The sequence below is a fragment of the Marmota flaviventris genome, chromosome 19, assembly GCF_047511675.1.
Source record: "Marmota flaviventris isolate mMarFla1 chromosome 19, mMarFla1.hap1, whole genome shotgun sequence".
Lineage (NCBI taxonomy): Eukaryota > Metazoa > Chordata > Mammalia > Rodentia > Sciuridae > Marmota > Marmota flaviventris.
Genome location: NC_092516.1, coordinates 1,489,039 through 1,501,669, shown reverse-complemented (window position 1 = coordinate 1,501,669; position 12,631 = coordinate 1,489,039). Strand labels below are relative to the sequence as shown.

The 12,631-nt window shown below is 55.6% G+C and overlaps 1 protein-coding gene across 1 annotated transcript; it reads right to left on the bottom strand.

The window, feature by feature from the left end:
• Positions 1 to 37: 37 nt before the first annotated feature.
• Positions 38 to 11,619, bottom strand: LOC114096832 (LITAF domain-containing protein-like). The gene is made up of 6 exons (XM_071605528.1): positions 11,462 to 11,619; positions 3,976 to 4,156; positions 3,626 to 3,862; positions 2,160 to 2,216; positions 481 to 625; positions 38 to 146 (listed from the first exon to the last, which is right to left on the bottom strand). The coding sequence occupies exons 3-6, from the start codon at positions 3,738 to 3,740 to the stop codon at positions 38 to 40; spliced, it is 426 nt and encodes a 141-aa protein (XP_071461629.1). The 5' UTR covers positions 3,741 to 3,862; positions 3,976 to 4,156; positions 11,462 to 11,619.
• Between the last annotated feature and the right edge of the window lie 1,012 nt (positions 11,620 to 12,631).

Here is a 12,631-nt window from a genome sequence, read left to right as displayed (position 1 = left end):
TGCAGCAGCGTCAGCAGGTTTATTTCCGGGACAGGGGTCACATGCGTTTGTAGTGGTAGAGATGGTGCTTGCACACGGGGCACGAGTGGGTCACATCCTTCAGGCTGGGCATCCAGAAGGGCATGAGGCAGCAGCCCAGGCAGCACCTGCAGCCATAGGGCATGGCCTATAAGTGCATCACCTGGCCCTGGCCCTCACTGCCCTCGGACAGCCAGCCTCCTATAAGCTGCTGGGCGACTCCATAGGCCAGGGATTCCCCATGGTGGTGACAGGCACTGCTGGGGACCCTCTTGTGGCAGGCGTGACTCCCACTGAGGGTGGTCAGTGGCGAGCATCAGAACTCCTTGTCCTTGCTCCTGCCTGTCCTCCACAAACTCCCCTGCTGCCCACCTGGCTGCTAGATGCCAGCCCTTTCTCCCAGGAGGAACCCCCCCTGCAAGTGGGGGCAGGGTCTTTTGGAGCCCAGGGCCAGCCACTCACCCACAGAAACAGAGGCCTAAGCACAGTAGCCAGGTGAGGATTCCTGGGACAGGGGTGGTCTCCGTGACGACTAGGTGGCCACAGTAGGGACATACAGTGCGCATTGGCAAGGAGGTCGAGATCCTGGGCAGGTTGGTGTACATGCCTGGGTGGGCGAGAGGCAGGTCAGACCTGCACCGCCTCACCCCCACCCTTGGGCCCAACCCAGCTGGACACACCACCCCCGCTGTGACTTCTTGTCTTTTGGTTGTTCCTGGTGGTCATCTAAGCACCCAAGACCACCTGGCTAGGGTTGTGCCACCCATTATCCACCTGCCCATCAGCCTCAGGACTCCTTCCCCCCCAGTCATGACGCTCTGGCTGGCGGGCAAAGTCAGGACCCAGGGGGTTTGGAGGACCTCTGGGTCTAACCCAGGTCCCTTCTGTCCAGCCAGTTGCCCAGCTCAACCCCCTTTCTCAACCTGCGGGGTTAGCCCAGTCTGTCCCCATGCCTGTGGTGGCAAGAACAGGCAGCCTCGCCGCTGGACTTGCACCTGGACGTTGGCCCACAGGTGTGCCTGGCGACCTGGGATGGCGGCCCTCCCTGTGTCCGTTGGTGGCTGGGTTTGTCAAGAGCGTGCTGCTGAGGCTCCGGGCGCAGCTCAGAGGGGAGCGTTCGCCCAGCATGCGTGGGACCCTGGGGGAACCCCAGCGCCCCAAAATAAGCCCCAAAGCAAGAACAAGAACGCTGGTGGCGCTCCACAGTGTCCCGGAGCAGAGCCAGGTCTGTCTGCACCCCCTGCCTGGAGAGGGGTGGGGCTGCGCCAGGGTGAGCTCGGAGGCAGGGGAGGGTGACATGCCCCGCACTTGGCAGGAAGCTAGGATGGGGGACCTGAGGGTTGTCTGCGCTCTCCAAGGGAGAGGTCATTGTCACTGTGTCACCCTGAGGCTACCTGTGGGAATTTACTGTCCACTATGGTCTGCGTGAGTGTCTCTCAAAGGTCCATGTGTTCAAGGCTTGGTCCCCAGAGTGGCGCTATTGGGAGGTGTGTGGACCTTGACTTAGGGGCGGTCCTTAGGTCACTGGGATCTGAGGACACTGTGGGACCCTGGTCTTTCTCTGCTGCCCAGATCGTGATGGAATCGTTTGCTCTGACATTGCCTCCCTGTCATGGGCATCTGGTTTCTGCAGAGGCCCAGAGCAGTGGGACTGGCCAGCTATGGGCTGGAACCCCAGGACTGGGAGCCAGAACAAACCTTTCTCTGTGCATTAGTTGCAGCACTGTGAAGCGGACCCTCAGTCCTACCTGACCGCTCTTTGGAGTGCTTGAGAATTCCTTGGAAAATATGGAGAATCCCCAGACCTAGGCCCCTCCTGGGGGTCTGTGTTCTCCATCTCTGTGATCCAGGTGGAGGTGATGTGGTTGCAGGGAGTTTACAAGCATCTCCTGAGCACCTCCTGTCCGCCAGGGTGTCTACTCATGACCACACATTGGTCAGAGTGATGCTCAAGGCCACTGACATTGGGACAGCCTGTGGGAGCCACGGAGAGGCCCTAACCAGATGCAGGGCCACGGAGCCATGGGGCTGGGAGGAGGGCTTTCCAGCAGGCAGTTTGGGCCCATGGTCAGGCCGGGGCCTGTGGCAGTCTGAGCAGGAAGTGTGTGCGAGGAGAGAGGTGTGGGGCACTTTGCACTCACCTGTGGGCTGCTGAGGGCGGGAGCCTCCTGCAGGAGGGTTGTAAGGAGGCGGTGGCCCTTGAGGAGAGAGGAGGGAAGAGCACCCTCAGCTGCCAGGACTGAGTGCCCACGGGCAGGTGCCCACTCCAGAGAGCAGTTGGGGCCTGGAAGGACGCGTCAGCTTGGACGGCTGCGTGGCCGCAGGTGGAGGAGCTGGATTTGAACCTGGGCACGTCTGACTGCACTGTGCCCTCGTGTCCTGGGATACAAGCTCTTCCTGGGAGCAGCACCAGGTGGCCCAGGACACAGGCGCTCGGGCCGTCCATCGCCAGCCGCGCTCTGAGCTGGGTGCTTAACACACTTCCCTCAGTCCTCCTGCCCGTGCAGCACGGGGCTCCCCGATTCCAGGCAGCAGGTGTGAGACTAGACTCAGAGAGCAGGAGACTTTCCTGAGGTCCCAGTAAATAAGTGTGACAGCCAAGGACGGAGCCGAAAGGCCCGACTCCGGAGTCCACGCTGCCATTCTGCCCCTTGCCTCTGTCAGAATGGCTCCCCAATGGGCTGCGCCCAATTCCTTGGGAGGAGGCCTTTATGGGTCCTGCCCTCCACTCTCCCAGACTTGCTCCCTGAGCCCCAGGTCCTCCCGCAGTGTCTGGGCACCCCACCTGCTCATCGGGCCCCAGCCCCTCCTCCCAGCTGCCACCTTGCCCCACAGGCTCAGGAAGCAGCTCCGACAAGGGAGTCCGGAGCCTGGGACCCGAGAGGTGGGCAGGAGAGGGAGCCTCCTGGGCGTGTGTGGGCAGAGGGTCCCCGTGTCTCCAGGGACAGCCCCGTGGCTTGTCCTGCACAGGGACCCAGGGTTTCTCTCCACCACCGGCTCTTCCCGCCCCTCCCAGGAAGGGAGGCTGGAGGCCGGAGGCTGGAGGGGGCTCCTGGGCCTCCCACCCGAGCTTGCTGGGGTGGGGGCAGACGCAAGCCCCTCCCTGTCCTCCCCACTGGCTCCACTCCCCAGGACAGGGAGAGGTCCCCGCATCCCTGCCGGGCAGGTTTTCCTCCCTCTCACAGACAAAGGAGGGTCAGAAATGAAGCCCCCTGGCCTCCCCCCTAGGAGTCACTCCCAGCTGTGAGCAGCATTGCCCATCAGTGCCCTGTGGTCCTGCCGACCCCTGCTGGTGCCACCAGGCATCAACAGTGAGAGGAGACTGGGGACTCTCCAGGGCCATGTCCCCCAGGCCGGGCAGTGACCTGGCCCCATGTGATGTCCGCAGCCACCTGTCCTTGTGGGCTCAAAGAGAGTGTGTGCTGCCAGAGGCCTTGCTGCCCGTGTCCCTGTGGGGTCACCTGGGTGGTGGGGCGGTGGGACTTGGGGGAGGTGGTGAGCCTGGGGATCCGCCCTGGCTGGGCCAGGTGGCCCCATCCCGCCTCCTGCTTCCCCGTGGGCCCCAGCATCCCCCTGTCCCTGGCCACTCTCAGCCCCCGCCCCTCACCCTGAGGTTGGCTCCATTTTGGCTCCTTCTTGTTCCTCTGTTTCAGCAGTGGTGTCCTGGTGACCTGGGGTTCCGTGTCCTCATTCTCCTGGTCCTCATCCTGAGCAGTGCTCATGGTGAGGCTTGGTGGCCAGAGACAAGGAGGAGAGAAGCAACGGCCGTCCCAGCTGCCTGGCTGGGTGACTGACCACTATTGTGATGTCTTCATGAGGCCAGAGACTGCCTTGGCCCAGCTTCCTGTGGAAGGGGCGGGGGCCACCCACAGGCTCAGTCTCCCCTGCCTCCCAGGCTGGGAGGACTCCTGAGGCCAGGGGACTGACCGGGAGCCGGGGGCGGGAGTCCTGCCACACCTAGCTCTTCTCCGAGGGACCCGTGACCAGGACGTCCCCGTCCTCTGGTTTAGAAACTTCTTTAGGCATGGGAACACGTGTGCACGTGGGGTTCACCTCACCAGGCCACCTGACTCTTGTGCTGTCCAGCTCTGGGGACTTGGGTGACACTTGTCTGCACCTCCAGCCCTCACCTCCTCTGCTGTAAAATAAGAGCAACCCCACAGGGCCCTTGAGAGACAGCCACACCACCTGGATGCGCTCAGCGGACGGTCATCTTAAAACGAGAGCAGAGCAGAACTGGGTATGGTGGGGCAGGCTGCAATTGCAGCCACTTGGGAGGCTGAGGCAGGAGGGTCTCAGGTTCAAGACCAGCCTCAGAAACTTAGCAAGGCCTTAAGCCACTTAGTGAGACCCCGTCTCAAATAAAACATAAAAAGGGATGGGGATATGGCTCAGTGGTCGAACACCCCTGGGTTCCGTCCTCCTACCAAAAATCCATCCATCCATCCATCCATCAAATGTAAGAAAGTAAAAGAAGGCTGGCTGGTGGGGACCTGAGGAGCTCCCGTGACAGTGGCTGTTCTCAATGCCAAAGGCAGCTGAGCTGCACACAGGGTCACGGCTGCCTGGGAGCCAGGAACATGGGGTCCCACCAGGGACTGCAGGACTTGTCCTATGCCAGGGCACATGGGGACGACCAAGGAGACCTCAGCCTGGGTGGACAGAACCAACGGTCATGCCAAGTCCCAGGACCCAGCCTCCTCGTGCCTCTGACAAGGCCGGACCTGGCCACACCTGGCAGTCACAGAGGAGGGACCCTGGCCTGGCAGCGCTCTTTCCAGAAACCCATCCCCAGAGTGAAGTGGCCATTGGTGACCAGGCACCGCGCTGTTCAGGGCAGTAGCTGGGAGAGCGCCCTGTGGCTCTGTCTGGAAGTCACCCAGGTTCCTTGGTGTGGCTACTCCTCAGCTGCCAAATGAGCAAGAGAGAGAGATGGGAATGGGGCAGCACGTGTCAGGACAGGAGGGGAGAGGAGGAGAGGAAGAGGAGCTCCGGGAGGAGTGTCAGAGAAACACAAACAGAAGCCGGCAGGGCACACACCTCTAATCCCAGCGGCTCAGGAGGCCGAGGCAGGAAGATCCTGAGTTCAAAGCCAGCCTCAGCAGCTTAGCAAGGCCCTAAGCAACTCAGTGAGACCCTGTGTCTAAATAAAATACAAAATAGGGCTGGGGATGTGGCTCAGTGGTTGAGTGCCCCTGAGTTCAAGCCCCAGTACCAAACACACCCACACCCACATGCACACACACAGAGTTGAGTAGAGCCGCGCCAGGCACAGTAGTGCACACCTTTAATCCCAGTGCCTTGGCAGGTTGCGTCAGGAGGATTGTGAGTTCCAAGCCAGCCTCAGCAACTTAGTGAGACCCTGAGTAATATATATATATTACTCAGCAATAAAAGAGAATAAAATCATGGCATTTGCAGGTAAATGGATGGAGTTGGAGAAGATAATGGTAACAGAAGTTAGCCAATCCCCAAAACCCAAATGCTGTATTTTTGGTCTGATACAGGGGGGCTGACTCATAGTGGGGTTGAGAGGGGGAGCTTGGGAGGAATAGACGAACTCTAGATTGGGCAAAGGCGTGGGAGGGGAAGAGAGGGGCTTGGGGGTAAAAAAGATGGTGGAATGAGATGGACATCATGACCCTAAGTAGGTGTATGAAGAGACAAACCGTGTGACTCTACTTTGTATATTTCCAGAGATATAAAAAATTGTGCTCTATATGTGTAATATGAAGTGTCATGCATTTTGCTGTCATACATAACAAGTTAGAATAAAAATAAATAAATAAGGACTGGGGATGTAGCTCAGTGGTAGGCACCACCCCCCTTTGGTTCAACCTGCAGTTCAGCAAGATAATAATAATAATAATTATTATTATTATTATTATTATTATTATTTAAATGTGGACAAAGTACCTGAACAGACACTTTGCCTAAAAAGATATGTGACTTGCCAATAGGGACATGGTGAGAAGATCGGCATCCCTCGTCATCTAAGAAATACAAATTAAACATCTGGGTACCCTGCTGGGTGTGGGGCCATGTGTCTGTCATCCCAGTGACACTGGGGGCTGCGGCAGGAGGACTGCACATTTGAAGCCAGCCTGGGAAACTTAGCGACTCTGTTTCAAAGTTAAAATTAAAAAGGGCTGAAGACACAGCTCAGTGGAGAGTATCCCTGGGTTTAGTCCAGGACCCAAAGAAAAGCACGAGAGAAAAGGGCAGAAAAGAAAACCCAGGCTCCGCTGGAAGCTGACCTAGCTAAGAGAGCAGAGTCCCGGGGGCACGAGTGAAGGCCAGCGGAGCCCGCGGTGCTGCTCTGGTGCGTGCCAAAGGCATGTCGCTTTGCAAAATGGTCTCTCTTCAAGTTCAGCCCGCGTCCACCTATGACCGAGCGACGAGAGCACGTGGCCACCAGAGACCCGTCTGAGGCTGTTCGTAGCAGCCAAGGGCAAAGTGGCCACGATTCAGAAACAGACCCAACCCAGGGCTTTGAAGACCCCAGCATAAAGGAAAGAACTCGGAGGACTCGACCCAGAGATGTTGGACATTTTATCATCGTGTGCTCCTACATTGTTGATGGGTTGTGCCAGGGAGGCCACCCGGGCCCTGCCAGCAGGGGGAGTCCATGAGACAGGCTGCACACGGGCACCCCCCCAGATGGTTCATGTTCTTTCACTTTACAACCAAGGTCCCTGGGCTTTGATCCACTCTGGAGAGAAGGGAAGTGGCCAGCCACCTGCTCTGCTCCTTATCACATTCTTTAGAGTCCTGCTTATCTGGGAGCTTCCCTGGGCACCCTCAACAATGGGTGAGGGGTGAAGGAATTGCAGGTGTTTATACCCTGGAACATGGCTCAGCAGTTAAAGGGACAGGCCGCTGACATACTGCACAAGATGCACACACCTCAAAACCCATGTGAGCAGAAGAACCCTGCCCAAGAGGAGCCTATACTCTACGATCCCGTTTACTTCAAGTTCTGCAACAGGCCAAGCTAAGCCACGGTGCTAGAAATCAGAAGAGTGGGTGCCTGTGTGTGTGTGTGTGTGTGTGTGTATACAGGGAAGTGCAGGGTTGACTGCAAAGAGAGAGAGAATTCTCGAGAATGAAGGAAGTATTCTTTTATATTTATTTTATTCTTGGGTACCAGGGTTGAAGCCAGGGGTGCTTAGCCGCTGAGTCACATCCCCAGCCCTTTTTTACCTTTTTAGACAGGGTCTCACTAAGTTGCTTAGGGCCTCACTTCATGGCTCAGGCTGGACTCAAATTTGCGACTCTCCTGCCTCGGCCTCTCGAGCTGTTTTTTCAAATTCTTTTTTAAGATAAAGGAAATGGCCAGTTGAGATGGCACACACCTGTAATCCCAGCAGCTCAGGAGAGTAAGGCAGGAGGACCACGAGTTCAAAGCCAGCCTCAGCAATTTAGTGTGTGTGCGGGGGCGGTCCTAGGCAACTCAGCGAGACCCTGACTTTTAATAAAATATTATGAGGGGCTGGGGATGTGGCTCAGTGGTAAAGAGCCCGTGGGTTCAATTCCTGGTACCAAATAAATAAATAATAAAATAAAACCAGGAAGTATTCCATCATGATTACATAGGTATATTCATTTCTGAAAACTCATCAGACTTGCCCACATGAATGATGAGAGTTTTAAAAGACTGACACCATGAAATTCTGACAGGGATGGTCAAGACCCCCAAACTCCCAGCATACATTGTTGGTGGGATTATGCAAAGGTCTCAAAGGTTCTTATAAAAGGAAACAGACATTGGGCTGTTGGTAGAGTGCTTGCCTCACATGCACAAGGCCCTGGGTTCAATCCCCAGCAACCCCCCCCCCAAAAAAAAGAAAAGAAACAGACATCTACCCATGCTGCACAGCCTCTGCTCCTAGGTCCTAGGTGTGCCAGAGAAGTGGCACATCCACGTCCCCCCCCAAAAAAAAAAAGGTAGATGAACAGCCCCAAACTGGAATCATCATCGCTGGGGTCTGTAAACAAGAGGATGGATAAGGGTACCTCAGGCATTTGGGGTAATATGTAAGAATAAAAAGAGGGGCTGGGGATGTAGCTCAGTTGGTAGAGTGCTGGCTTTGCACGCACAGGGCCCTGGGTTTAACCCCCAGCACCACTAAATAAATAAATAAAATTTAAATAAATAAATAAAAATTCTAAGAGCAACGGCCTGGATAAGTCAAGGACACATTATTCTGAGTGAAGGAAGCTTCACCCCGTCCAGGAGTGCACCCCATCAGTGAAAATTCATGTGCATGGTGGAACAAATCGGAACTCCCTGCCAGAAGTGGGGGCTAGGAAGGGTGGAGGGGCTCTCTGAGGGTGACGGTGATGGAATCACAAAGGCATCTGCTCTGTCCAAATTCTGGGAATGGTGTGATACAAGATTCAGGCATTTCATTGTGTATGCACATCTTATCTGAAAGACACCTGTCAATACATACTGAACTCTAATGATATGCAAACCGAGTGTTTAAGAATAAAGCTCACAGGCGTGGACAACTTCTTTTTTACTTTTTAACTGTGTTTGGCACTGGGGGTTGAACCCAGGAGCACTTTATCACTAAGCTACTTCCCCAGTCCTTTTTATTTACTTATTTTTATTGGGGGGCAGGGCCTTGCTAAATTGCAGAGGGTCTCAGTTGCTGAGGCTGGCCTCAATTTTGGGATCCTCCTACATCAGCCTCCCAGGTTGCTGGGATTACAGGTGTGCACCATAAACCTTGTGTCAACTTACTTTCAAATTGGTCAACAAGAAAGATGGGGAATAGCTTCTGAGATGGGCAAGTGTGTGCAAAAGCAAATATAGTTGGTGCTCTGTATCAGATTACGGGGATCAGCAAACCTTGGATGGACATATTATAAAAAAAAATAGGGTCTGCACTGCATGTGTTCAGACTTTTTTCTGTGATTACTCCTTAAATCATAGAGTGTAACAATTACCTACATAGCGTTTATAGTATGTATAGTGCATAATTATTATAAATAATCTAGGGCACAGGGATGTAGTTCAGTGGTAAAGTGTTTGCCTAGCATGTGTGAGGGCCTGGGTTCAGTCCCTAGTAACACACACACACACACACACACACACACACACGTGATCTTGAGATGATGTAAAGCTGGAGGGGCAGGTGTGGGAGCACATCCTTAAGTGACTCAGGAGGCTGAGGCAGGAGAATCGTAAGTTCAAGGACAAGCTTAGCAACTTAGTGAGCCCTAAGCCACTTAGGGAGACCCTGTCTCAAAGTTCAAAACAGAAAAAGCTAGGGATGTGGCTCAGTGGGTTGAGCTCCCCTGGGTTCCATCCTTGGTACCAGTAAATAAATAAACAAAACTTGGGGGAACTGCCTAGGTTATATGCAAATGTGCCATCTTCCATAAGGGACTTGAGCATCCTCAGATGCTTTTTGGTGTCCTGGGGGAATCCTGGAAGCCAGTCCCCTTGGATATAGGGGACAACCCTATGAACACTGACCAAGGCAGAATTATTTGAACTTTTCTGTACTTTTGTATATTTTTACAATAAAATTGGGAGGGGACTAAGAAGAATTAAAAGAAAAAAAAGCAGTTCTAAAAATGGAAACAAATAACAGGAATTGAACCTAACAATGTAACCATTTGACCAAAATCCACACAAAGAAGACTTATTTAAATAATGCTGTAACAGCATCGTCATATTCGTGGGAAAAATTGTATTTGATCAACACAATCTCCTCCCATCCGCAGGGTCACGCCCCAGTTTTGATTCTATGACCAAGGTTGCCTGGGTCACAGGCTGGGTCATTGGCTCGGGCTAGGCCACCAGACTGGGGCAGGGACCACTTGCCTGGGAGGGACTGGTCAACACAGGTACAAATGAGCAGATGGACCAAGGAGTGGATGAGCTGCAAGCTCTGTCCACTACGGCCCGCCCCATTGACCTGAAATGACGTGGACATCACGCTCAGCGCCTGGGGTTCTTGCAGACTTCAGGTTGCACATCTTAGGAGCGAGTTGGGGACTGCTTTCTCCACGAGGGATTCTGAAAGGGACAGCCCCCATCCTCACTTGGACAGAGGTCTGGGGTTCCGCAGCCAAATCTGAGCAGGAGAAGTCCAGCGGGAACGAGTCAGGAGCCATCGGGAATGCGCTCCGCCTCCGCCTATCCCAGACCCGGCCACCAGAGGACAGCACCAGGCTGCCGTGTCTCGGTCTCTCTTCCACCTTCTGGGCTTGGCTGGGTCCCTCAGTCTGGCCTCGGTGCTGGGGACCCATTTTCCCATCTGCCACCGCCATGCCTGGCTGAAAGGATTGAGGTGGCACGAGACAAACCATGACACCAGCCCAAAGTTACACGGCCTCGGGGCCAGCAGGGCACTCTTGCCCTGGGTTGGGGGGGCCGGTGGACTTGGGGTCCCCAGTAGGTCTCCTCCTGAGGATCAGCTGTCTTTGCAGGTCAGGAGTCCGGGAGGATTTTTTTTTAACCTCTGCTCCTCCAAAATGAGGCTTAACAGGTTAGGCCTTGTTCTCCAGTCCCCTGTGCTACAAGAGTGTCACGGGGTTTTCACTGCCTGGTGGATAAAATGTAGCCCTTCTGCTGGGGGGAGCTGGTTACAGCAGGGTAGCCCCAGGCAGGCATCGGCACCTCCCTGAGCCTCAGTTTTCTCCTCTGAAAATGGGTCTTCAGTGCCAGCACCTGCTGTTCCTGTCATCTGCAATGCTGTCCCCTCAAATATCTGGCAGCTCATTTTCACTGCGGAGCTTTAAGCTCACTCACCGCTTCTTCGTGGGGGGGCAGCCCTGGCCCCTTGCCAAGAGGAGATGGCTCCTCTATCTTATGCCTGGTTCAAGTGGTATTTGTTTTTCACGGTGCTGGAGTTTGAACCCAGGGCCAGACACACACTAGGCAAACACGACCCAGCCCCCAGCCCTGGTTAGACGACGGCGACAGTTCCCTGTCTGGAGTTCACGGCACACATTCATTTGGTTTCTTTCTTTTCTGGGGGGAGGGGGGGGGATAGGCAGAGGTACCAGGGATTGAACTCAGGGACACTGAACCACCGAGCCCCATCCCAGCCCTATTTTGTATTTTATTTAGAGACAGGGTCTCCCCGAGTTGCTCAGCGCCTTGCCATTGCTGAGGCTGGCCTTGAACTCACGATCCTCCTGCCTCAGCCTCCTGAACCGCTGGGATGACAGGTGAGCACTCAGCACCAGTCTCCAGCTTAGTTAGCTTCTGATCATTGCTGTTCCTAAAGTGTCCCCTCTGGGAAGGGGGGGTCTCAGTTTTACTCACAGCCGTCTCCCAGGTACTTGGCACAGTGCCTGGCACAAAGCAGGCGCTCACTCAAAATGCCAAGCCAACGGTCCCTGGGAGGGCTCAGTGCCTGGCACACACAGGCTTGCAGGGAGCTAGCGATTACTAATAGCAAAGCCAAGGATGATACCTCACCAGGGTCACGAAGGCCAGGAGGGGAGCAGGCCATCTCAGGAATGGAGTGAGCTTGGAGGGTTGACAGCCAGGGCTCCGGGGAGGCCCACCTGGTCCCTCTCCTGCTGTGCCATTCTGGACACCCTACTCACCCTCCCTGGGCTAGGCTCTCTTTTCGAGCATAAGACTCTGCAGCTGTTTAAGGCGAAAAGTAGACGCGGATATTTTTTTCCTTCCTGCCGAGCAGTGAGATGATAAGGAAAAAGGAATCCAGAGGAATGAGCTGTGACTATTGCACAATGCAAGGGGCAGGGCTGGAGAGAGGCAGTGGGAGGAGCCCCCCTTTCCTGCCTAGAGGTAGGGTGTGCTGCCCCCAGAGCTTCCCTCCTCTGCTCCTGCTCTGGAGTGGAGGATGGGGCTGCCTGAGTGGGGGGCGGAGACTGGGGGAGGAAGACCTGGGGGAGCAGAGACCTGGGGGAGCAGAAACCTGGGAGAGCAGAGGCCTGGGGGAGGAGAGACCTGGGGGAGGAGAGGCCTGGGGGAGGAGAGGCCTGGGGGAGGAGAGACCTGGGGGAGGAGAGACCTGGGAGGGAGAGACCTGGGAGAGCAGAGACCTGGGGGAGGAGAGGCCTGGGGGAGGAGAGACCTGGGGGAGGAGAGACCTGGGAGGGAGAGACCTGGGAGAGCAGAGACCTGGGGGAGGAGAGGCCTGGGGGAGGAGAGACCAGGGGGAGGAGAGGCCTGGGGGAGGAGAGGCCTGGGGGAGGAGAAACCTGGGAGGGAGAGACCTGGGAGAGCAGAGACCTGGGGGAGCAGAGACCAGGGGGAGCAGAGACCTGGGAGGGAGAGACCTGGGGGAAGAGAGACCAGGGGAGGAGAGGTGCTGGCGCAGGGATCCGGTGCCTGGCTGTAGCCCTGCCTCTGGGGGAGTGAGCCTTATCCTAAATGGCCGGTGAGGTGGCACTTTGGTGCGTCCCTTGGGCCCAAGTTCACCTCCTGGTACGACCAGTTATTGCCTTTACCTTATGAGACTCGGAGTGAGTCGATCTGATCCTCGCTTCCCCATCTGCAGAAGGGGACAGTAGCTCTGCAGAATTGCGGTTGAGGCTTTCAGGAGTAAGACGCGCCCGGCTCGCAGCGTGACTGTGTGTGCAAGTTGCCCACAGGGCAGGGGCCCCAGAACCTGGTAGC

What these genes read in the sequence shown, in the direction of transcription:
- LOC114096832 (XM_071605528.1), bottom strand. Translation starts at nt 3,740, where the DNA reads ATGAGCACTGCTCAGGATGAGGACCAGGAGAATGAGGACACGGAACCC. An exon ending in AAAATGGAGCCAACCTCAGG is followed by an intron (nt 2,217 to 3,625) that starts GTGAGGGGCGGG and finishes TCTCTCCTCAAG; the next exon opens with GGCCACCGCCTCCTTACAAC. An exon ending in CCGCCCTCAGCAGCCCACAG is followed by an intron (nt 626 to 2,159) that starts GTGAGTGCAAAG and finishes TCGCCCACCCAG; the next exon opens with GCATGTACACCAACCTGCCC.